At 41.6% G+C, this 23,693-nt stretch overlaps 1 protein-coding gene across 1 annotated transcript in view; it reads left to right on the top strand.

Annotated features, from left to right (window-relative positions):
- rfc1 (replication factor C (activator 1) 1) overlaps window positions 1-20,397 on the top strand; it is a 75,182-nt gene extending 54,785 nt beyond the window's left edge. The window contains exons 15-25 of the mRNA XM_041187592.1: window positions 3,214-3,328; window positions 3,447-3,532; window positions 5,962-6,099; window positions 7,089-7,184; window positions 8,962-9,060; window positions 9,601-9,755; window positions 13,124-13,241; window positions 17,069-17,214; window positions 17,967-18,180; window positions 18,422-18,613; window positions 19,990-20,397. Of these exons, the coding sequence (XP_041043526.1) occupies window positions 3,214-3,328; window positions 3,447-3,532; window positions 5,962-6,099; window positions 7,089-7,184; window positions 8,962-9,060; window positions 9,601-9,755; window positions 13,124-13,241; window positions 17,069-17,214; window positions 17,967-18,180; window positions 18,422-18,613; window positions 19,990-20,082 (1,452 nt within the window). The 3' untranslated portion in view covers window positions 20,083-20,397. The remainder of the gene's footprint in view (window positions 1-3,213; window positions 3,329-3,446; window positions 3,533-5,961; window positions 6,100-7,088; window positions 7,185-8,961; window positions 9,061-9,600; window positions 9,756-13,123; window positions 13,242-17,068; window positions 17,215-17,966; window positions 18,181-18,421; window positions 18,614-19,989) is intronic.
- The last annotated feature ends 3,296 nt before the right edge of the window (window positions 20,398-23,693 follow it).

Below are 23,693 nucleotides of genomic sequence, written 5' to 3'. Positions count from 1 at the left end.
GAGGCCACTTGGCCTATCAAGTCTGCAACGGCTCTTTCTGAGAATGCTCAGTCTCATGTTTTGGCTCTTTCCCCATATTCCTGTAATATTTTCTTTAAATATTTATCCAGTTCCCTATTAAAGGCTACAATTGAATCTATATTACTGTCCTATCAGGTAGTGCAGTCCAAATTGTCTCTCAAAATAATATTTCCTCATGGTTCCTCTGTTTTATTGATTTCCTAAAATCTGTGCCCTCCAGTTATTGACCCTTCAGCCATTGGAAACAATTTATTTTTATTTACTTTATCCAAACCCTTCAATATATTAAACAACTTAATCAGATCACCTTTTGCTGTCCTTAGAGCAGAGAAGAATTTGAAATACTAGTTCTGAAACCTGAGATGAGGTTGATTTCAGTATTAAAGGGAATAGTAATTCATTAGAATGTACATTGAATACTTACATCAAAACTGAAATGTAAACTTTACAAAGCATCTCTTTGCACACACTCCTCAGAAAACGTCTGATAAGGAACTGAGTAGCTATAATGGAAATAGCTTGAGAATCACTTGCAATGGCTTCTCTTCCTGCTTCTGCACTGCCATCTCGGGTGTTCCTCAAGGATCTATCCTTGGCCCCTTCTGTTTCTCATTTAACTGCTGTCCCTTGGCAACAACATCCCAATGCACAGCACTAGTTTTCATATGTACACTGATGACACTGAGCTCTGCCTTACCATCATCTCTCTTGACTCTTCCACTTTTGCTTAATTATCAAACTGCTTATCCAACTACAGTACTAGAGGAGCAGAAATTTCCTCCAATTAAATTTTGGGAAGATTGAAGCCATTGTTTTCGGTCCCCTCTCCAAACTCCATTCCTTAGTTACTGACTCCATCTCTCTTCCTGGCAGCAGTTTGAGATTAAGCCAATCTGATTGCAACCTTGATGTCAAATTTAACCCTGAGATGAGCTCCTGATCTTGTATTCGTGCCATCACAAAGATCGCCTATTTCCACCTTCTGCTTGGCTCTCTGTTTGGCAATGCCAATCTCTGTTCACAGAATCACAGTGCAGAAGAGGCCCTTCGGCCTGTCGAGTCTGCACCGACACATGAGAAACACCTGACCTACCTACCTAATCCCATTTACCAGCACTTGGCCCATAGCCTTGAATGTTGTTATGACGTGCCAAGTGCTCATCCAGGTACTTCTTAAAGGATGTGAGGCAACCCGCCTCCACCACCCTCCCAGGCAGTGCATTCCAGACCGTCACCACCCTCTGGGTAAAAAAAAGTTTTTCCTCACATCCGCCCCCCCCCCCCCCCCCAAACCTCCTGCCCCTCACTTTGAACTGGTGACTGACTGTTCAACTAAGGGAAACAGCTGCTCCCTATCCACCCTGTCCATGCCCCTCATAATCTTGTACACCTCGATCAGGTCGTCCCTCAGTCTTCTCTGCTCCAACGAAAACAACCTAAGTCTATCCAACCTCTCTTCATAACTTAAATGTTTCATCCCAGGCAACATCCTGGTGAATCTCCTTTGTACCCTCTCCAGTGCAATCACATTCTTCCTATAATGTGGCGACCAGAACAGCGCACACTACTCCAGCTGTGGCCTCACTAAGGTTCTATGCAACTCCAACATGACCTCCCTACTTTTGTAATCTATGCCTTGATTAATAAAGGCAAGTGTCCCATATGCCTTTTTCACCACCCCACTAACATGCCCCTCTGGCTTCAGAGATCTATGGACACACACGCCAAGGTCCCTTTGTTTCTCAGAACTTCTTAGTGTCATACTGTTCATTGAATACTTCCTTGTCAAATTACTCCTTCCAAACTGTATCACCTCACACTTTTCAGGGTTAAATTCCATCTGCTACTTATCTGCCCATTTGACCATCCTGTCTATATCTTCCTGTAGCCCAAGACACTCATACTCTCTTAACCACCCGGCCAATCTTTGTGTCATCCGCAAACTTACTAATCCTACCCCCCACATAGTCATCTATGTCGTTTATATAAATGACAATAGGGGACCAAGCACAGATCCTTGTGGTTTGCCACTGGACGCTGGCTTCCAGTCACTAAAACATCCTTCTGTCATCAACCTCTGTCTCCTACAACTAAGCCAATTTTGAATCTACCTTATCAAATTACCCTGTATCCCATGTGCATTTGCCTTCTTTATAAGTCTCCCATGTGGAACCTTGTCAAAGGCTTTGCTGAAATCCATATAAACTACATCAACTGCACTACCCTCATCTACACACCTGGTCACCTCAAAAAATTCAATCAAATTTGTTAGGCAAGACCTCCATAACATCACTTGATTTTGCCACAATCTCAGCTCATTTGCCGCTGAAACACTCACTCATGCCTCCGTTACCTCAAGACTTGACTATTCCAATGTACTCCCGGCTGGTTTCCTACATCCTGCCCTCCTCCGTAAATTTGAGGTCATCCAAAGCTCAGCTGCTTCATGCCTTAACTTTCACCAAATCCCATTCCCATATCATCCCTGTGCTCACTGACCGATGTTAGCTCCTGCTGAAGCAATGTTTTGATTTTAAAATTCTCATCCTTGTTTTGAAATCTCTCTATAGCCTCGCTCCTCTTTATCCCTATAATCTCCTCCAGCTCCACAATCCTCTGAGACATCAGTGTTCCTCTAATTCTGGTCTCTTGTGGATCCCTGATTTTAATTGCTGCACCGTTGGTGCCTTCAGTTGCCTAGGCTCCAAGTTCTGAAATACCCTTGTTACACCTCTTTGCCTCCCTACCTCGCTTTCTCCCTTTAAGGGACTCCTTAAAATCTACCTCTTTGACCAAGCTTTTGGTCATCTGATCTAAAATCTCCTTATGTGACTTGTTGTCATTGTTTGGTAATGCTCCTGTGAAGCACCTTGAATGTTTCATTGCATAAAAGACACTATATAGATATAAGTCGAAGTTAATGTAATTTCTTGCACTCATCAAATGTGTCAGTTGGTGGTTTGTATCTGAACAGAAGAACTTGCTTTTTCCTAAGTTTTTCAATTCAAACAAAAGCCCTACCCCCTCAATCCCAAGCTTAATGCCACCTAACCCTTGTTCCTTTATTTGTCTTGCCTTCTTTCTACCCTCTGACTTTGGTGATGGCATTCAACAAGATCCTTGGGACTTCCTTTATGTAACAGTGTTTAAAAACAATATTGACAATACAAGTTGTATTTTTTTCTCTGGAAGGATCTGGGGTACAGCTATGTTGAACTCAATGCCAGTGACACTCGCAGCAAAAACACACTGAAGGAAGTGATAGCAGAGTCGCTGAATAACACGAGTATCAAAGGATTCTACTCTGGTAGGTGCTGACGCATGTAGTGGGTCCAGATCAGTTTTGCCAGTACACAGCTGGTACAGTTTGACACATGCCTGATGAGATTTTCTTCTACAATTTTGAATTTTTTTTTTCTTTTCAGGAACTTCATTTGTAAGCACCAAACACTTAGTAATCATGGATGAGGTGGATGGGATGGCTGGCAATGAGGACAGGGGAGGAATACAGGTAACAATTTGACTGCTTCATTTAGCGTAGAAGCTTATTCGTTTCAATAATTTAAACAGGGAACTCTAAACAAGACATGACATTTAATATCTGAGCACTCGGTGGCTGTGAAAACAGGGACTACTGTTTATCATTGTATTTGCAGTGTGGTGTTTCCAACAACATAATGGGCTGTAACTTCTGAGCTCCAGGGCTGTGCAACTGTGGGGTACCTCAAAGATGTGTGGGGAAATGCCCACCCCCCTCTCCTATCCCAGAAGTTCCCAGCTAAGATGTGCATGGCAGTTGCCTGGGAAACAAGCTTCTGATGGACAATTGTCCTGCACTGGGAATTATCAGAAAATGCAATTTAAATTACAAACTTTGGATGGTTGTGACTGTCTTACATCAATAGTTGCCCAGAAAGAGAAGAATTAAAACCACTTCTAACTTCTGGGTAACTACTTTACAGACACACCACCCCCCCCAAACCTCCCCACGGACATCCCCACACTTACCTTATACACTCACCTTCTCCCTGGCTTGTCAAAGATTTTAAAACCTGGCTGGACCTTGAAACTTACCTGCTTTACAGCAGCTAGTGCCATAAAAAAGGGGATGTGGCCTCCCTCCCTCCAATCCGATTCTGCAACTCCGAGATGCTCAGGCCCATTATATTTAATGTGAACTTTAGTGACCTAGTGAGATGTTACAGATTTCCTGTGGTGTTGATTGAACAAGTGACTTCCATACAGTGAACTTTGATTTTGTAATACTGATTGTGTCTTTTTTTATCCCCACCAATGTGCACTTGCTTTCTGTGAGGTTTTCTTTATCGTTATTGGGACGTGATCATCCAGCATATGCTGCCCATCTCTATTGCCAGAGATGCATTGAAAGTCAGTCATGAAATATATGACTGGAGTCGCATGTAGTTCAGACTGGGTAGTGTTACTGGATTGCTTCCTATTTGTGAATGAGTTGGTTTTTATAAGAATCGTTGCTTCCTATTTGTGAATGAGTTGGTTTTTATAAGAATCCAGCACAGCCACTTTCTGGTGTTAGCTGAAAAAAGTACCAGATTTATCGAATTCACATTTGGATCATGACATAAGAATTTGAACTCCTGACCTCTAGCTTACTAAACTGGTACCACTGGGCTACTAGTGCAAATTATATTAACCTGGAAGAAAAATTCTAGTTTGGGGAGTGAGGAAGGTGGTTGAGTGAAGGAACAAAGGAGTCCACATTCTGTTTAGTTTGCTGATCTCAACAGAAGCAGCAATTAAAGTCTGTGGCAATTGGCTTCAGCACCGTTGGGTTAAGATGAGGACAGTTAACCTGAATTCCTGTTCCTGATCTCCATTTAATGATCCCTCCTAAGAGCAAAAAGCAAACAACCCAGGAGTCCAACCTCCCTGTCCCCCAGGACAATATATACCCTCCCCACCTGAAAGCAATGTGATCTGACAAAAATCGGACTAATTGGGAAAAGAAAAACTGGAAAATCCTGACCTAGATGCAGTTGCATGTTTGGACTTGAAATGAAGGCTGCTTTGGGATCAGTGGCAATGTGGACATTGGGTGAAGAATTTTTCCTTGGCTGAGGTACCAGAGGGTAACTTTCGCCAATGGAATCCTTCGAATCCTACCCTGAAGGGGAAAACAGAAGTTCAGGATGCATAGAAAAACCTTTTTCTCACCATCATGGTGAAATAAGTTATCAGGATTTGGTACCACCTACTAATCTGAGAAGCAAAGATCTACAGAGTAACAAAGGAAAGCAGTATGCAGCAATTGAGGTGTGATGTCACCTGATATCTGTGTAGACTCTGAATTCACAGTTTCTCTTATTCCTTCATGGGATGTGGGCTTTGCTGGCAAGGCCAGCATTGGTTGCCCATCCCTAATTGCCCTTGAACTGAGTGATTTGCTAGACCATTTCAGAGGGCAGTTAAGTGTTAATTGCTGAGGAGTGTAATGGTTCCAGACTTGGGCTTATTCAACCAGGATTGACTTCACTGCAATTGTCTGCAATTCAATCATGCAAGCGTAGCTTTACACAGGCTGTGTGGTATATATCACTTGTCAAATAATTATGCAACTACATACAAAGGACACATGATAATAGTGTCCTACATTGATTACAATTAAGCCAAATATGGTAGGTTAATTGATTAATATACTTCAATTACTTGATCATTGCACCTAACTAGACCACAAACTAATTGTTAAACATGAACTTGCCTACACCATGTCCCTAGAGCATTAACCTGGGTCACTGAATTGCTGGCCTAGTGACACCGTGACTATGCCACTGCCTCCCTTAGTTGTGATTTTCTTCTTTCCTCTTGGTCTTGTCATGCTAGAGGGCAGATTTAGAGTGCCTGCTCTAACTACCTTGAAAGGAGCTTGGTTGTAATGTTAGATGTATTTTTGTTCTTTTTCAGGAACTGATTTCTCTCATTAAACAAACCAAGATTCCTATAATCTGTATGTGTAATGACCGAAACCATCCCAAGATCCGTTCATTGGCTAATTACTGCTTTGACCTCCGCTTCCAGCGGCCTCGAGTAGAACAAATCAAGGTGAGACTTGAAGAGAAAATACTGGAGAAACTCAGCAGGTCTAGCTGTATCTGTGGAGAGAGAAACAGAGTTAACATTTCACGTCCGTATGACCCTTCTTCAGAGCTGAAGAGAAGTGAAAGTGTGATGAAATTTATACCATTTAAGGGGGGTGGAGCAGGTGAAGCTGGATAGAAGGCCAGCGATAGGTGGATCAATGGTAATGTATGGTAATGTAATCTACCCAGCTACACCTGCTCCAACCCCCCTTAAACAGTATAAGTTTCATCACATTTCCACTTCTCTTCAGCTCTGAAGAAGGGTCATATGGACTTGAAACGTTAACTCTGTTTCTCTCTCTACAGGTGCTGCTAGATCTGCTGAGTTTTTCCAACATTTTCTGTTTTTGTTTCAGATTTCCAGCATCCACAGTATTTTGCTTTTATCTTAGTCAGACTTGAAGAGTTGTTCATCTGTTGTGTCAATGACTCTCATTCTGCTACTGCGAGGTTTCCTGGTTGTTTAAATTTGTGTATTGGTCGCACTGCCATGCAGGTAGCAACTATGACTATTATATTTAACCACCCAAATATTGATTTTTTTATGTAAATTGTGCTTCCAAAGTCGTCACCATCCTATTCTTCAGATTTTTGTCCCCTCTTATCATATTTACAGGAAAACTGGATGTAACTTCTCTCTCACATACATGCTTGGGTACAAATGGTGGATGAGTTGAGAGCTGGGAACTAGTTAACATTGTATTCAATGCATTGCATAGGCCTGGTTGCTTTAGCAATTGTCCAAAGTGTTGTAAATTTGAGTATCTTCCACAGGGACAAAAGCAGCATTATATTTCAGGACAGTTATTTTATAGTAACTTACAGCTGCCACTGTCCACAGACACCAATAAACAATACTGAAAATGATATTCATGTTATGGTCTGTGTGATTTCTGTTGCAATGCTGATGCATTTGAGCCTCCGATAACTTCTGTAAACCTTATTTTTCAGGGTGCAATGATGACTGTTGCTTTTAAAGAAGGCTTGAAGATTGCCCCTCCAGCTATTAATGAAATTATACTTGCAGCCAATCAGGATATCAGACAGGTTAGTAAAATGAAATGTTGGTGCAGAACTAGAGTTCTTGACAGAATGCTTGTATTTGTGAGATTCAGGACTGTAATGTGATAGGTTACAGAACTGCCTACTTGCAGGTATCTGCTCAGCACCTCAATAATTTGAAAATCTTTACCTAGACTCGGAGGCAATAATTAGTAACATTGATACAAGTCTAGTAATGTCCCTTTTGACATGGTTTTCATATTATTTAACCACTTAATATGCAGCTGCTAAAACTTCATCACTTGTATATTATTCCCAGAATTAACTGAAAATGGGAACAAATAAAATATCGAAACTTATAAAGCAAAGGCTGACTGCTCCTCAAAAAGAAGCTGGGGTTACAGGGCTGAGGATCATTGAACTAGTTTGTGCAGATGTAATTAGGAACAAGAGTCGGACATTCAGTCTCTTGCACTGGTTCCATTAATGAGTTAAATCATGGCTAATCTGTGCCTCAGTTCCATTTGCCCACTTTTATCTTGTATCCCTTGATACCCATGCCTAATAAAAAATCTGTCAATCTCAGTCTTGAAAGCACCCACAGCCTTTTGGGAGGGAGAGTTTCCTGATTCTACTCCTTAATGGCCTAGCCTTAATTAGGAGCTTATATCCCCTTGTTCTAGAGATTTCCTCACCAGAGAAAATAGTTTCTCCATATCTACCCCATCAAATCCTTATGGCAATTTAAACACTTCGATCAGATCACCCATCAACAATCTTCTATGCCGAAGGGAATACAAATAGAATTTATGTAACCTGTCCTCCTAATTTAATTCTCTAAGTTGTGGTAGCATTCTGATGAATCTGTGCTAAACTAAAGCCACTTAACCATCTTGAGGTACAATGCTCAAATCTGATGCATATTCCAGATGTGGTCTGATCAAGGCTCTGTATTTATCTTGATTTTCTCCCTTTTTTTATTTCAACCCCTTTGATAAATACATTAGCCTTCTTGTTTATGTTTGGCACCTGTGTGCCAGTTTTTAGTGATTTGTGTACCTGGACATCAGACCTTTTTGTTCCTCTAACAGTGCAGACTCTGTTTTACTGGTAACATTTAGTATTGGGCACGAGCTTCAATTAATTTACTTCCCTGATTTCCCGTTATTACTTTACAGAAAGATTTTGAATGCAGAGTTTGCCTTTGCTTGCCAGAGGGACTTATACAAGTTGTATATGAGTATCTTGGGCAATCCACGCTTGTTCATTTTACAATTACTGGGTACACAGAATCTTCAGTAGAAATTTAAATAGCATTGGCAATAATGTCATCGGATTAAAAACTTGGATATTAAATCCCTCTCGTGGCCTTATTGTTGGGGGTATTTGTTGGAAAATACTCCTCTCCTCTCCCTGTTGCATTCAAAAGACAACATACCAGATGTTATCTTCCTGGCCATCCCTCATTGGGCTGCTACCTTCACTGTTTGTTTTTAAATGTCTGATCCTTGCCAACTGGGAATGGTACAAAATAGTCAATCCCTCCTGCAGTTCATACTGGAAGGTAATTGGGAGACATTAGCAAGTCTTGGAATCAAGGGCTATATGCACCCCCCTCCAGCTGTGGTGTGTTCCATGACACTAATGTGTGGATGGACAGGTTGGTGGAGGAATTCATCAGCGTGCAGTTTCTATTCTGAAACAAGGCCCTCGTTGTTTAAAATGTTCTTATAATTTACTCTATCCACAAACCCAGCAAGAACCCTGCATGTTCAGATACTCTATCACTGACTTTGTAACTTGTATGTCTTTCTTTCCCTAGGTTCTGCATAATCTCAGTATGTGGTGTGTGGAAAACAAGACATTGACTTATGATCAAGCAAAGGAAAATGGCAGCAAGACCAGGAAGGATATTAAAATGGTGAGGCCATCATTTAGACAGTATTCTGTTTCTTATTGTTGAACATATTATAGAAATAGAATTATTATGTAAAGTATAATTTATAGCGTCTTGGGCTTCCCTCCAAACACTCTTGAATTTGTATCCTAACACTGATGATATTTTCTCTAGTTTAGTATAATTTGGTGAGTCTTATTTATTGGTGAATTTTGTACTCAGGAATATTGATGTTAAAGCTGGCATGTGGAGCACATTTTCCATTTAACATATTCAGCATTTGTATCAAGTACTCCCAGGAAAAATTGTAAAAGGAAGAGGGATATAAATAGAAAAAAGATCTATTGGAAAATTACACTGCACACTTCATCTTGCTTGGTACAATAGTATCTTGGGGTAGGTGCTTTGTGGTGATGCTATTATTTTGAGCAAGGCTTGAAATTAGATTAAAAACAAAGAAAACCCCTTTGGATATTCCATTAGATAAATGCACCATTTTGCTTATATTTAAAAAGATAATCTATATAAACAGTGCTTACAAAAAAGTCAATCTCCTGATTCCAGGGTCCCTTTGATGTTGTAAGAAAAGTGTTTGCTGCTGGGGAGGAAACTGTCCACATGAGCCTTATAGACAAGTCCGACCTCTTCTTTCATGATTACTCAATAGCACCACTTTTTGTGCAAGAAAACTATTTGCATGTGAAGCCTGCAGCTGCTGGGTAAGTAGCAGAGTACTGGCCTAGTCCCCTGGTCCTGTCGTTTTACATTTTGTGTAACCTCTTATGGAACATATTTCCATGTTGAATTTTATGCTTTTGTCTAAAAACGTTGAAGCACTGTAAGGCTTGGGGTAGTTGTGTGATCTCAGCTGGTGATGCTGTTAGTAATCTGTCTAAAATTAAATAAATTTAAAAATAAAATCCCAACAATTCTGGAGAACCAAGTTATTTTGGGTTCAGTAATACAATCAATTAGTATTTGTTGACTTGAAGTAATTTGGTCATGAGACCTTTCAACTGCTGATGAAGGCTAAACCTAGGTAATTCAACACCAGACCAATAGAATGATATAAGGGGTGGTGACACGGCAGAATAGTTTCAGAGGATCCTCTGTCCAAACACAATTTAATTATTATATATAGAACTTTTAAGGAGTGTGCGTGAGAGATCTTGGCCTTTGAATCACTTCGGCTTCTCATGACCACAATGAAGGTATCTCAATTTTTTTTTATTCATTCACGGGATGTGGGCTTTGCTGGCTGGGCTAGCATTTATTGCCCATTCCTAGTTGCCCTTGAGAAGGTGGTGGTGAGCTGCCTTCTTGAACCACTTCAGTTCATGTGGCGTAGGAACACGCACAGTGCTGTTAGGAAGGGAGTTCCAGGATTCTGACCCAGTGTTGGTGAAGGAATGGCTACATATTTCCAAGTCAGGATAGTGAGTGACTTGGAGGGGAACTTCCAGGTGGTGGTGTTCCCGTGTGTCTGCTGCCCTTGATCATCTTCTAGGTGGTAGTGGTCGTGAGTTTGGAAGGTGCTTCTGAGGAGCCTTGGACAGAACTGTATGAAGTTTATATATCACTAATATATTTGTCATGCACAGTCCTTCTGAAGTGTTGTCACCCTGCTCAGAATGCTGTGCAGAGAGGGATTGGAATGACAATAACTGAAAAATGTAGAATCAAAAACAAAAACAGAATTACCTGGAAAAACTCAGCAGGTCTGGCAGCATCGGCGGAGAAGAAAAGAGTTGACGTTTCGAGTCCTCATGACCCTTCGACAGAACTTGAGTTCGAGTCCAGGAAAGAGCTGAAATATAAGCTGGTTTAAGGTGTGTGTGTGGGGGGCGGAGAGATAGAGAGACAGAGAGGTGGAGTGGGGGGTGGTGTGGTTGTAGGGACAAACAAGCAGTGATAGAAGCAGATCATCAAAAGATGTCAACGATAATAGTACAATAGAACACATAGGTGTTAAAGTTAAAGTTGGTGATATTATCTAAACGAATGTGCTAATTAAGAATGGATGGTAGGGCACTCAAGGTATAGCTCTAGTGGGGTTTTTTTTATAATGGAAATAGGTGGGAAAAGGAAAATCTTTATAATTTATTGGGAAAAAAAAAGGAAGGGGGAAACAGAGAGGGGGTGGGGATGGGGGAGGGAGCTCACGACCTAAAGTTGTTGAATTCAATATTCAGTCCGGAAGGCTGTAAAGTCCCTAGTCGGAAGATGAGGTGTTGTTCCTCCAGTTTGCGTTGGGCTTCACTGGAACAATGCAGCAAGCCAAGGACAGACTGTCCACCAATATCCATTACAAACCCACCGACTCCCACAGCTATCTCGACTACAGCTCCTCACACCCCGCTTCCTGTAAGGACTCCATCCCATTCTCTCAGTTCCTTCGCCTCCGTCGCATCTGTTCCGATGATGCTACATTCAAAAACAGTTCCTCTGACATGTCCTCCTTCTTCCTTAACCGAGGTTTTCCACCCACGGTCGTTGACAGGGCCCTCAACCGTGTCTGGCCCATCTCCCGCGCATCCGCCCTCACGCCTTCTCCTCCCTCCCAGAAACATGATAGGGTCCCCCTTGTCCTCACTTATCACCCCACCAGCCTCCGCATTCAAAGGATCATCCTCCGCCATTTCCGCCAACTTCAGCATGATGCCACCACCAAACACATCTTCCCTTCACCCCCCTTATCGGCATTCCGTAGGGATCGCTCCCTCCGAGACACCCTGGTCCACTCCTCCATCACCCCCTACTCCTCAACCCCCTCCTATGGCACAACCCCATGCCCACGCAAAAGATGCAACACCTGCCCCTTCACTTCCTCTCTCCTCACCGTCCAAGGACCCAAACACTCCTTTCAAGTGAAGCAGCATTTCACTTGCATTTCCCCCAACTTAGTCTACTGCATTCGTTGCTCCCAATGTGGTCTCTACATTGGAGAGACCAAACGTAAACTGGGCGACCGCTTTGCAGAACACCTGCGGTCTGTCCGCAAGAATGACCCAAACCTCCCTGTCGCTTGCCATTTTAACACTCCACCCTGCTCTCTTGCCCACATGTCTGTCCTTGGCTTGCTGCATTGTTCCAGTGAAGCCCAACGCAAACTGGAGGAACAGCACCTCATCTTCCGACTCGGGACTTTACAGCCTTCCGGACTGAATATTGAATTCAACAACTTTAGGTCGTGAGCTCCCTCCCCCATCCCCACCCCCTTTCTGTTTCCCCCTTCCTTTTTTTTCCCCCAATAAATTATAAAGATTTTCCTTTTCCCACCTATTTCCATTATAAAAAAACCCCCACTAGAGCTATACCTTGAGTGCCCTACCATCCATTCTTAATTAGCACATTCGTTTAGATAATATCACCAACTTTAACTTTAACACCTTTGTGTTCTATTGTACTATTGTCGTTGACATCTTTTGATGATCTGCTTCTATCACTGCTTGTTTGTCCCTACAACCACACCCCCACCCCTCCACCTCTCTGTCTCTCTATCTCTCCGCCCCCCACACACACACCTTAAACCAGCTTATATTTCAGCTCTTTCCTGGACTCGAACTCAAGTTCTGTCGAAGGGTCATGAGGACTCGAAACGTCAACTCTTTTCTTCTCCGCCGATGCTGCCAGACCTGCTGAGTTTTTCCAGGTAATTCTGTTTTTGTTTTGGATTTCCAGCATCCGCAGTTTTTTTGTTTTTATATTAATGTAGAATCAAAAACTGGAGTTTAGGAAACTGGGTGGAGGGTTGTTTTGGGGTGAATAACTGGCATTCACAATTTTTGGTAAATGCACTGTTTCCCATTAACAGGAAACATTTGCACAGTGTGCACTGTAAAACTAGAATGCTGAATGTCGATTTGGAATAGTTTTGTGTCTAAACACTTGCATCCTGTAGTTTAGACAGTTGCTGAGTTTTATTCCCTTTGTTGTTTTGAATGATTTTTTTTAATGAACTGATCTGGATGTTCCCATCTGTCTCTCCTCAGCATTTGATTCATTTGTTACCCATTACATGATGAGTTTAGTCATTGAATCCTACTTCACTTGCTGCTGTTAGTAGTGTTCTGTGTTTATGTCCTAGGACAAACATGAGGAAGCACCTCATGTTGTTGAGTAAGACAGCAGAAAGTATCTGTGATGGGGACCTTGTTGATAAACGTATCCGTTCTCTGCAGGCATGGAACCTACTCCCCACTCAGGTCAGTTCTGGTGTGAGGTGTTGTGTGTTGAATAGGAAGGCATTTTCTCTTATTTTTTCCTGTTACTTTGTAAACCTGCTATTGATCCCAAAATGTGCCTCACTTTGGATTGTGTGAAATTAATTTTAAGTTGGTTTCCATAGTTGTAGGCTATTTGCCAAGTTACTGATAACAAACCAATATATTTATGATGCCATATGTCATTTTTACTCCACTGAACACAACTAAGAAGAATGTGGGTTCAAGCCCCAATCCAGGACAAAAATCTATCATCTGGTTAGACACTTACTGAAAGAGTATTGCAACAGCAAAGTAGTTCTCTGAGTGAGATGTTAAACTCATTCTTCCTATTCAGGCACATATTAAATAATTTCCTGTGCAGCTTTTCAAATAAATACAGGGAGTTCTACCAAGCTCCTGGGCAGCATTTCTGCCTTAACCAATGCCCCCAAAAACAGATTAGATGATTGTCTCATTTGCTGTTTTTGGAACTTCACTATGTGGCATAGAGGTCTACAGCACAGAGGTATAAAGGTCCTTCGGCCCATCGAGTCTGTGCCGGTCAAACAAATACCTAACAATTCCAATCCCATTTTCCAACACTAGGCCCATAGCCTCGTATGCCATGGCATTGCAAGTGCACATCCAAATACTTCTTAAATGTTATGAGGGTATCTGCTTCTACCACTCTTTCAGGCAGTGAGTTCCAGATTCCCACCACCCTCTGGGTGAAAAAATTCTTCCTCACATCCCCTCTAAACATCCTGCCCCTTACCTAAATCTATGCCCCCTGGTTATTGATCCCTCCACCAATGGGAAAAATTCCTTCCTGTGTACCCTATCTATGCCCCTCTTCATTTTATACGCCTCAATCATATCCTCCCTCAATTTTCTTTGCTCCAGGGAAAATAACCCCAGTCTATCCAGTCTCTCCTCATAACTAAAACACTCCAGCCCAGGCAACATCCTGGTAAATCTCCTCTGCACTCTCTCTCTAGTGTAATCACACCCTTCCTATAATGCGGATTCCAGAACTGCACATAATACTCTAGCTGTAGCCTAACCAGCGTTTTATACAGTTCCAGCATAACCTCCCTGCTCTTATATTCTATGCCTTGGCTAATAAAGGCAAGTATCCCCATGCCTCCTTAATCAGCTTATCTATCTGTCCCGCTACCTTAAGGGACCAGTAGACATGCACACCAAGGTCCCTCTAATCCTCGATACTTCCCAGGGTCCTACCATTAATCGTGTATTCCCAAGCTTTGTTTGCCCTGCCCAAGTGCACCACACACTTCTCTGGATTAAATTCCATTTGCCACTGATCAGCCCATCTGACCAGCCCGTCTGTATCCTCCTGTAATCTAAGGCTATCCTCCTCACTATTTACCACCCCACCAATTTCCGTGTCATCCGTGAACTTACTGCTCAGTTATCCTACGTTCAAGTCTAAATCATTTATATATACCACAGACAGCAAGGGACCCAACACTGATCCCTGTGGGACCTCACTGGACACAGGCATCCAGTCACAAAAACACCCCTCGACCATCATCCTCTGCTTCCTGCTGCTCAGCCAATTCTAGACCCAAATTACCTTTGATCCCATGGGCTGTTACCTTTGTTATCAGTCTCCCATGCAGGACCTTATCAAAAGCCTTGCTGAAGTCCAACTAGACCATGTCAAATGCATTGCCCTCTTCAACACACCTGGTCACCTCTTCAAAAAATTCAATCAAATTGGTCCGACATGACCTCCCCTTAACAAAACCATGCTGACCATCCTTGATTAATCCCTCCCTCTCTAAGCGTAGATTAATTTTGTCCCACAGAATTGCTCCCAACAGTTTCCCCACCACTGGGGTTAGACTGACTGGCCTGTAGTTTCATGGTTTATCCCTTCCTCCCTTCTTGAATAACGGGTACCACATTGGCTGTCCTCCAGTCTTCTGGCACCTCTCCTGTGGCCAGAGAGGTATTGAAAATTGTCAGCCCCCCTGCTATCTCCCCCCTTGCTTCACTCAACAGCCTGGGATACATTTCATCTGGGCCTGGAGATCTATCTACTTTTAAGCCTGCCAGACCACTTAGAACCTCCTTCCTTTCTATGCTAATTTCTTTAACCATATCAGTTCTTCTGCCTGATTTCCATACCCATGTCGTTCCTCTCACTTGTGAACACCGACACAAAGTATTCATTTAGAACCGTACCTACGTCTTCCGGCTCCCCACACAAATTACCACTATGGCCCTTAATGGTCCCTATTCTTTCCTTAGTTATCCTCTTACTCTTAATGTACTTGTAAAATAACTTTGGATTTTCCTTTATTTTACCTGCCAATGTTTTATCATGCCCCCTTTTTACTCTCCTAATTTTCTTTTTAAATTCCCCCTACACATTCTGTACTCCTCTAGGGCCTCCGATGTTTTGAGCCCTCGGTATCTGCCATAAGCCTCCCTTTTTCTCTTTATCCAATCCTGTATATCCCTTGACATCCAGGGTTCCCTCGATTTGTTGGTCCCACCCTTTGCCTTTACTGCAATCTCTTCGCCCTGTACTCTCCCTATTTCCTTCTTGAATGAGTCCCACTGCTCTGGCGCAGATTTACCTAAAAGCAGCTGCTCCCAGTCCACTGGCCAAATCATCTCTGATCTTATTAAAATTGGCCTTCTCCCAGTGTAGAACTCTGATTTCTGGTCCATCCTTGTCCTTTTCCATAACAACTTTGAATCTATATGCATCTTAAATGTCTTTTCTTTACATAACAGGTGTGAAGTGTAACTGTACTAGATAATTACTCTTTTGTGAAGTCCCACATAAATGCTGGCTGTTCCTTTCTTTCAAGTCAAGCTTTGACTGGTTTAGATTTAACCTTAAACAAAATAAGAATGAAGGTGCTCGTGCATTTGTCTAAATCAATTCAGGCCTGATGTGAATAAATCTTTTATTCAGTACAACTCACTTCCTGACTTGCTGCTAATGAAGCTTGAAATTTAGCTGTGCTGAAGTTGTTGCTTATTTGGCTTGGTGGGACAAATTAGGTGTAAGGAGACTTCAGTCTATTGGTCTCTGACTGCTGTATGCGATCTTGCTGTATCTAATGGTTACTCAATTTGCCTGTGTAGTCGCTGCACTTGAAAGTAATTACAGTAATTCCTCAATGATTTGGTCAACCTTATTTAGTACATTGCTGATGAAATAGAGAAGGTATATCCTTCTAACGTTGTGATGTTTGCGATAACCAAGGTGCGCCATAATCCCCGTTCCTTGATTGTAACTGTTACCTATGCAGAAATTCTGATTCTACAAATACATGAAAAAGAAATAAAAGCTGAACATTAACTGCATATAGAAGCTGGTCTGATAACTAATAGATCAAATTATTAAAAGAATGAAATAAGAATACTCTAGATTGAAGAATTGGTTGCAAATTTGAAGATGAGATTTTAAAGAACTGTATAATAAGAGTGCACAAATGTGCGAGAAGAACTCTAGACCTCTGGGTGTATTTTTGATTTCGAGGGAGTATGGTGCTTTCCTCTTTGCTGCGACCTGGCTTTCTCTCAGTTACATTAGCTTCAGGCTGAGTGGGTGGAATGGAACAAAATATGATAAAGGAGAACAGAGGAAATATAACCTGCCTTTCTTGAATTGTACCTCCTGTTGGGACGCCAGAAAACAGCACTGAAAAGTCCTAATGGCAGTAGCATTCCCAATTCCTGGGCCATGAACCCTGGTATGAATTAAGGATGGTGGTGAAAATATAATAAATGTTTCACTAAATTTCTGCAGACTGTTGAAGTCTTCCTGTCTTGTTCCTTTGCAGGCCATTTATGCCAGTGTGATCCCTGGCGAATTGATGAGGGGATACATGTCGCAGTTTCCAAGTTTCCCCAGTTGGTTGGGAAAATTCTCATCCACTGGCAAGCACGAACGCATAGTGCAAGAACTTACCAGGCACATGTGCTTAAGGTATGGAGATGGGATTTCAGCCGAACAGCCACTTACACCAGCGTTTACATTGTTGTATTTTTTAAAAGAGACCTCGTTGTAAGAATTTCCTATAAACTTAATGGGAAGTATGTACTGAACTATACAGGTCCAGGTTCGATTCCTAATCATTGCTAATGTAGCTGAACACCTTGAGTTTGAAGTGAAGGCATTTCAATTGGCCCTGGTGCCTCTAACTTTGGAGGGGGATGGGAGTGGGGGGGGGTAGGGATCAAAATCGACCAGGATTACCCCACCTGATATCTATAAGTCACCCCTGCTAGAATATGGATGGGCATGTACATCCGCTCAGAGTGGCTTGTGATTTGTAACCCATTGGTGGAGGTACAGCTCATCGGTGCTCAGGGTTTAGGTTTACACACTAGGAATGGTAACTTGGGTTCCAAACAAGCCAAACACTGCACTAGTGCAGCCATTGTTGAGTCAGTACTTTGGGGAGCAAGAAAATCTAAGGTGGGTGAGTATGTAGCTTCATTTAGCAGAGTGACACACACAAGTGTTGGCCAGCTCAGTGCTTGGTAGTTTCTAGTGTGATGTACTTCCTGCTGAATGACATGTAGTCCATATTTATAGTTAATCCCATGATCTGATCAGTCAGAGGAAGAATACCAATTGTTAACGGATACCAAATTTAGATGAAGATGGTTTTTAATTTCTCTGTTTGTTGAACTCTCTCCAACCTCTCACATCTATACTTCTAAAACCCGTAAAAGGACACACGCCAGTAAGCGGGCTATAAACCTGGATTATCTTCCTTACCTGCGGGACACCCTGGTGCTGCCTCTGACACTTCAGGGAACAAACGGTGTTCAAGAGGCAGTTGAAACAATGGATGCATATTATCTGATGAAAGAGGACGTGGATTGCATCATGGAGATCAGCAGCTGGGGTGGCCGACCTGATCCCTTCTCAAAACTAGATCCCAAGGTAACTCCAAACCCACTTTGGTGCATACTGTCTCTAGTGAAACTGAACTTGATGCATATTCCAAGTCGAAGCAACATTCAAAATGTGACACGAACCCAATACAAACTTCTCAGCTGCGTTAGACCCAATACTCTGTGTGATCCTTAACTGTCTAGATTGCTTACGGGATCTCCAATCTCTCTCTCTCTCTCTCTCTCTCTCTCTCTCTCCCCCCCCCCCCCGCCTCCCCCGCACCACCCAGGTGAAAGCTGCGTTTACTCGGACCTATAACAGAGAGACACACTTGACCCCCTATGCACTGCAAGCTGTAAAGAAATTGAAACGTGGAAGCGCAGCTGGATCATCATTGGACTCTGAGTTCAATGATGAATTGCAGACAGAGGATGTGCAATCAGAGGCAGAGGATAATCTGGAATTTGATGGAATGATTAAGGTATGACCTCATTTATTTTAAACCATTTGGCTCACCTTGCTGAATAAAATGATTTAAAGCAGAATATTGGCTGAAAAACTCTACCTGGGGACTATTTGATATTTAAAATTGAGGAACTAAATGAAGGACTAAATGAAGATGCCCTGTAAAGAGGGGTTGGCGTGGAACAGCAATGGCATAAATAGGATAGTTTGTGAAAGAGTCCAAGGGAAAGGTGGCAGCTTTGTTCCTTTGCTCTCAACCGAGCTGCAGAATGTTTGTATGAAAACTGAACAAGTAACTACCCAGGAATAATAGCTGATTGGGTTATAATTTATGAATTGGACTGGTGAGTTGAGGATTGTACCTAGTTGAGAATTTAGGGGTGAGCACATATCTCCTATTGAAATGGACTGGGGTAGTTTGGGCACGATGTGCATTAAAGATGTGTTTATTTTGCATGAAGATCTGTCCCAGTGGCAATGGACATGTGCAGCCAATCCTCTCAAGACCAGCAAGACCCCACATTTTTAACCATTGAAGTTTGCAACATGGAACAAAACCATTTACCCTGTTGTCTGTGTGGCTCTTTGGTAGAGCAATCCAAAGATAACTATTTCCTGTTCTCTCATAAAGTTCTATTGGCCTCTACTTCAAATATTTATCTGTTTGTCTCTTAACAGAAACAATGGTCTCTGCTTCAACCACTCCGTGGTGAAGCATTCCAAACTCCAGCAACTTGTTGCTTTAAGAAACTTCTTTGTCTTTCTCCTCACTGTCTTGGTGACACTTTAAATCAAAGTCTCCAGTGATAATACCAATATCTTGAGTCTCTTCTCAGAATTATAGTTTCTCAAACTGAGATTTTGAACCTGACCTTCCTGGTCATAGAAGTCTGTTGCATCCAGTTGTACGTGGTGGGAGCTGCTGCACTGACACAGGACCCGTGAAATATAAAAGCACCTAAAACATGGGAAGAAGCCCGTGTGATATCCTGAGCATGGCCTATGAGCATTTCATTTTGGAGTAACGAGTCTGAGCAGATCTGTGACATGTGGAAGGAGGGTTTGTTTGCTGGGTGAACAATGTCTTTTAATAACTTGTATTTAGTTGGAAAGGGTTTGGGACTTTTTTGAGATTGAAAGCATCTGTAGGGGCAGTGTTGCCTGGAGGACAGTGAGCCCAGGGTTGAATAGTGAAGGTACTGGAATAGGTGAACATTCTTCAGTTTTTCTGTTATCTTTTTGGAAACATGAGTACTATGTAGGACTTCCCTTAGGTTTGGGTGGTTGAATAGCCTGCCTTATCCCCTGACTTGTTACTCACCTGAATTGTTTTATCTCTGCAGTGTAATGATTTCATGGTTAAGATCATTTATAATTTGTTTTTCCTTTTAGCCAAAGAAGCCTAAAGCAAAAAGCAGAATGGAAGAAAAAATACCACAGCAGAAAGGAAGAAAAGACAAGGGGAAGCGAAAGGCAGCAAAATGATATTGTCCAGAGATCAGCTGCTTTTTAACTGGCTGTAGTTCTGCTGACAGAAAACAGCACTGCAGAGACCAGGCTCAATGTCTGCTGCTCAATGACAATTCATGCCCAAATGCAGTTTCTTTTGGATTCTTTAACTTTTTATTTACTGTCTTTACTCACTGAAGTAGAGCTGTGTGTGAGAATTATTCACTGTATATATGCAATGCAAAAAAAAAACTACCCTTTAGGTATTTTTTGAAGCTGTATATTAACAAAATGTGGCGCAAGTTCCTTTTGAATAAAGTAATTTTTTGCAGTCTCATCTGCACCCAGGAACGTTGATTCCTGTGTTACTTTCCTGTGCAGACATAACTGGAAACTGCTGAGAATCAGATTTAAGGATTAGCTGGTCTATTCCCTGCAGCGGCCCCTCGAGCTTTGAGATCCGTGCACCAGAATCTGTACAAACATTGGTCCCGCTCTTGCTGTGGCCTTGCTTGGAGCTGGGTTGCCTCTCAATGTCCATAGCAATATCAGTGTGGGGAAGTGGTGTTGCCAGCCTGGCACCCATCATCCCTTGTGTACAAATAATTCAAACCCACAGTTCTGCACTTTATATTTGTGAGGCTATACAAGGTCTAGTATGTAGATTTATGTCGTGACTACAGAAACAGAAATGTCAAATCGCCCCCATAAGAATGAAGTTGTTAATTCAAGAATACATTTTGATTTAGTTCTTTTTATTCATTCACTAAGAGCTTTCTGCTTGCAGGATGATGAGGGGAAGTGAATGCAACATTGCTCGTAAACACATCCTGAAGTGAACAAGGAAGCATCATTGACTAAGTAGACGTTGCTACATGCTATACTTTGCAGAGTCTCTTTACCATCAATATTCCAGCAGTCTGTGTGTTAGGCTGGTACCTGGCTCTCTGATTCCCCAGGTTTCATTCAGTCATTGGCAGAGTTTTTTGTTTTGCTGTTTCTATAATATGGTATATTGCTGAAAAAAGAGACATGTCTAAGCTTTTCGTCTTGCACTCATCAGGACACTTGCAAGAATACCAGTATAAGGGGAAAACAACAATTTATACTGTGTGTGAAGAGAGTGTTGATTGGTTGGCCAGTGGCATTGCCATGGAGAATGCACCAGTGATAGGGACTGACAGTTAACTGCCAAGCATTGTTTGAAATTTAAAACAGGCAGCTTGGCCCTGATTGGTCAAGGCCCTGGTACTTCCCATTTCAGCTGCTTTGAGGGGGAGTGGGGAGGGTGGAGGCAACCCTGTAACAAATGTGTTAATATGAAAGATAAAAGTAAGACTTGCGTTTATATAGTGCCTTATCAAATCCCATAAAAACTATCAAAGTACTCGATGGATCATAAATGACCAGTGTGGTTTTTATTGGTCATTCTATGTGGTGTTTGTTGAGCAGGAGAGCTTCCTCTCATAGGAACTTTAACATTCCCTGGAGCAGGTACATGGGATCTGAAGAATATCACTTCTGACAGTGTGATATTGCTCTGGTGTGTCACTGTATCCTGGAGTGGGACTTATGTCAAGGTGAAGATTTATGGATTTGAGTACTACTAACAACCAAGTCTAAAATTTTGCCATTTTAAAATGGCAGACAGGTTTGTTACTAATACCATTCGCTATGACTTCAAACCGTGAATGTCTTGTGAAGAATGAGGAAACTCATTCCTGTGGAAGATGGTTTGATGGTTGGTTTGCTTTCTGATAAATTGATCTATAGAAAGCAACAATTATAAAAAACTCATAAAATGGTAGTAATGAAATAATTGCTAGTAATAGCTTTTTAGGACAACTCGGTATGTTAACTGCCTAACACATTTCAGGAAGTGTATGTGTACAGAATATTTATTCAAAACCACTGACTTTGGAGTTCAACGTAAGCATTAGTCTGGAAGTAACTAGAGAGATAAAAAGTCCAATGTGTAAAATTTAGAATTAAAAAAATGAAGAGGCAATCAATCAGGATGTTATGTAAAACAAAAAATGAAAAAAACTTAGTAATTTTAAATTCATTTATAAAAGGATAAAACTACGGTAATGAGGAGCAACAAAGACCCAGGGTATATAGAACTTGTCGATATAAACTTTAGATCTCTGCTCAAATCTTATGTTCAAGGGTATATTTATAACATGAGTTTAAAATGATATTGATTGAATTGGAGAAATAAGTAAAATAGTATTATTTAGTTAGTTTAGAGAAACAAACGGGGCATTCAGCCCAACAGATCCATGTGGGTCTTTTTCCACACAAGCCTCCTCCCATCTTTCTTCATTTAACCTCAGCAACGCATCCTTTGTTCCTTGGTCCTTATTTATGTAGCTTCTCCTTAAATACACCTCTGCCAGTTGCCTCAACTATTCCTTCCGGTAGAGAGTTCCACATTCTAACCGCTTTGAGTAAAGATATTTCTCCTGAGTTCTCTATTGGATGTTAATTGTCTTATATTTATGGCCCTAGTGGTATCATCTTTACATTTACCCCGTTAAAGCCTTTCATAATCTAAAAGACTTCTATCTGGTCTCCCCCTTAGTCTTCTCTTCCCTAGAGAAAAAAGCATGCCTATTCATTCATCACCAATACATATTACCTCTTAGTTCTTGTGTCATCCTTTTTGCCTCTATATCCTTTACAAATATACAAACCAGAACTGTGCACTGTATTCCACTCGTGGTCTAACCAAGGTTCTGTACAAGTTTAATATAACGTTTTTCTGCTTTTTAATTCTATCTCTTGAAATGAATGCCAGTGCTTTTTTTTTTAATGGCTTTATTATTCTGCATCACCACCTTTAGTGATTTGTGCACCTGTACCCCCAGATCCCTCTGCTCCTCCATTCCATTTAAACACTTTTATTCCCCAGGGAGTATGTGGCTCCCTTATTCTTCCTACCAAAATGTAGTACCTCACATTTGAGTTATTTTTGCTAATTACACTCATTTAATAAGTTTATTATGCCTTCTTGTATTTGGTCACAATTCTATGTTTTAATTACACCTCTTAATTTGGTGTTGCCTGCAAATTTTGAAATTTGTATTTCTGATTCCTGGATGGTGAATAGTGGTCCCAGGACACAATCTTTGTGGATTGTGCATCACTTTGCATCTTTTTCCAGTCTGAGTAACTAATCCCTACTGTTTTCCTCCTTGTAGCAAGCTTGCTATCCATTCTGCAACTTATCCCCTGACTCCACACGTTCTGCCCCTAGTCATGAGTGTACTGTGGCACCCTATCCAAAGGCCTTTTGGAAACCCAAATATTGTATTACCCTTATTTACCCTTTCTCTTGCTTCTTCAAAAAATTCATTAAGGTTGGTCAAACATGGCCCTTCCTTTTGAAATCTGTGCTAATTGCTCTTTTGATATTTTCATTTCTTAGGACTTTGCTATTACACCTTTAGAGTAAGGATTCCATTATCTTTCTAACCACTTGAGTTAACCTAATTGGTTTGGACTCGTTCCATCTCCCTTTTTTAAATTTAGGATAAATTAGATGCCTCCCAGCCTGCTGGCACTGTTTTCTAATAAAATTATGTGTGTAACAGTGCCTCTGATATCTCTTCCTTAGGTTTTGATGTGTATATACGATACATCTG

Source organism: Carcharodon carcharias, chromosome 1 (genome assembly GCF_017639515.1).
Source record: "Carcharodon carcharias isolate sCarCar2 chromosome 1, sCarCar2.pri, whole genome shotgun sequence".
NCBI classification, from domain to species: Eukaryota; Metazoa; Chordata; class Chondrichthyes; order Lamniformes; family Lamnidae; genus Carcharodon; species Carcharodon carcharias.
The sequence above is the reverse complement of the archived record's forward strand: the minus strand, read 5'-3'. Positions and strand labels throughout refer to the sequence as shown.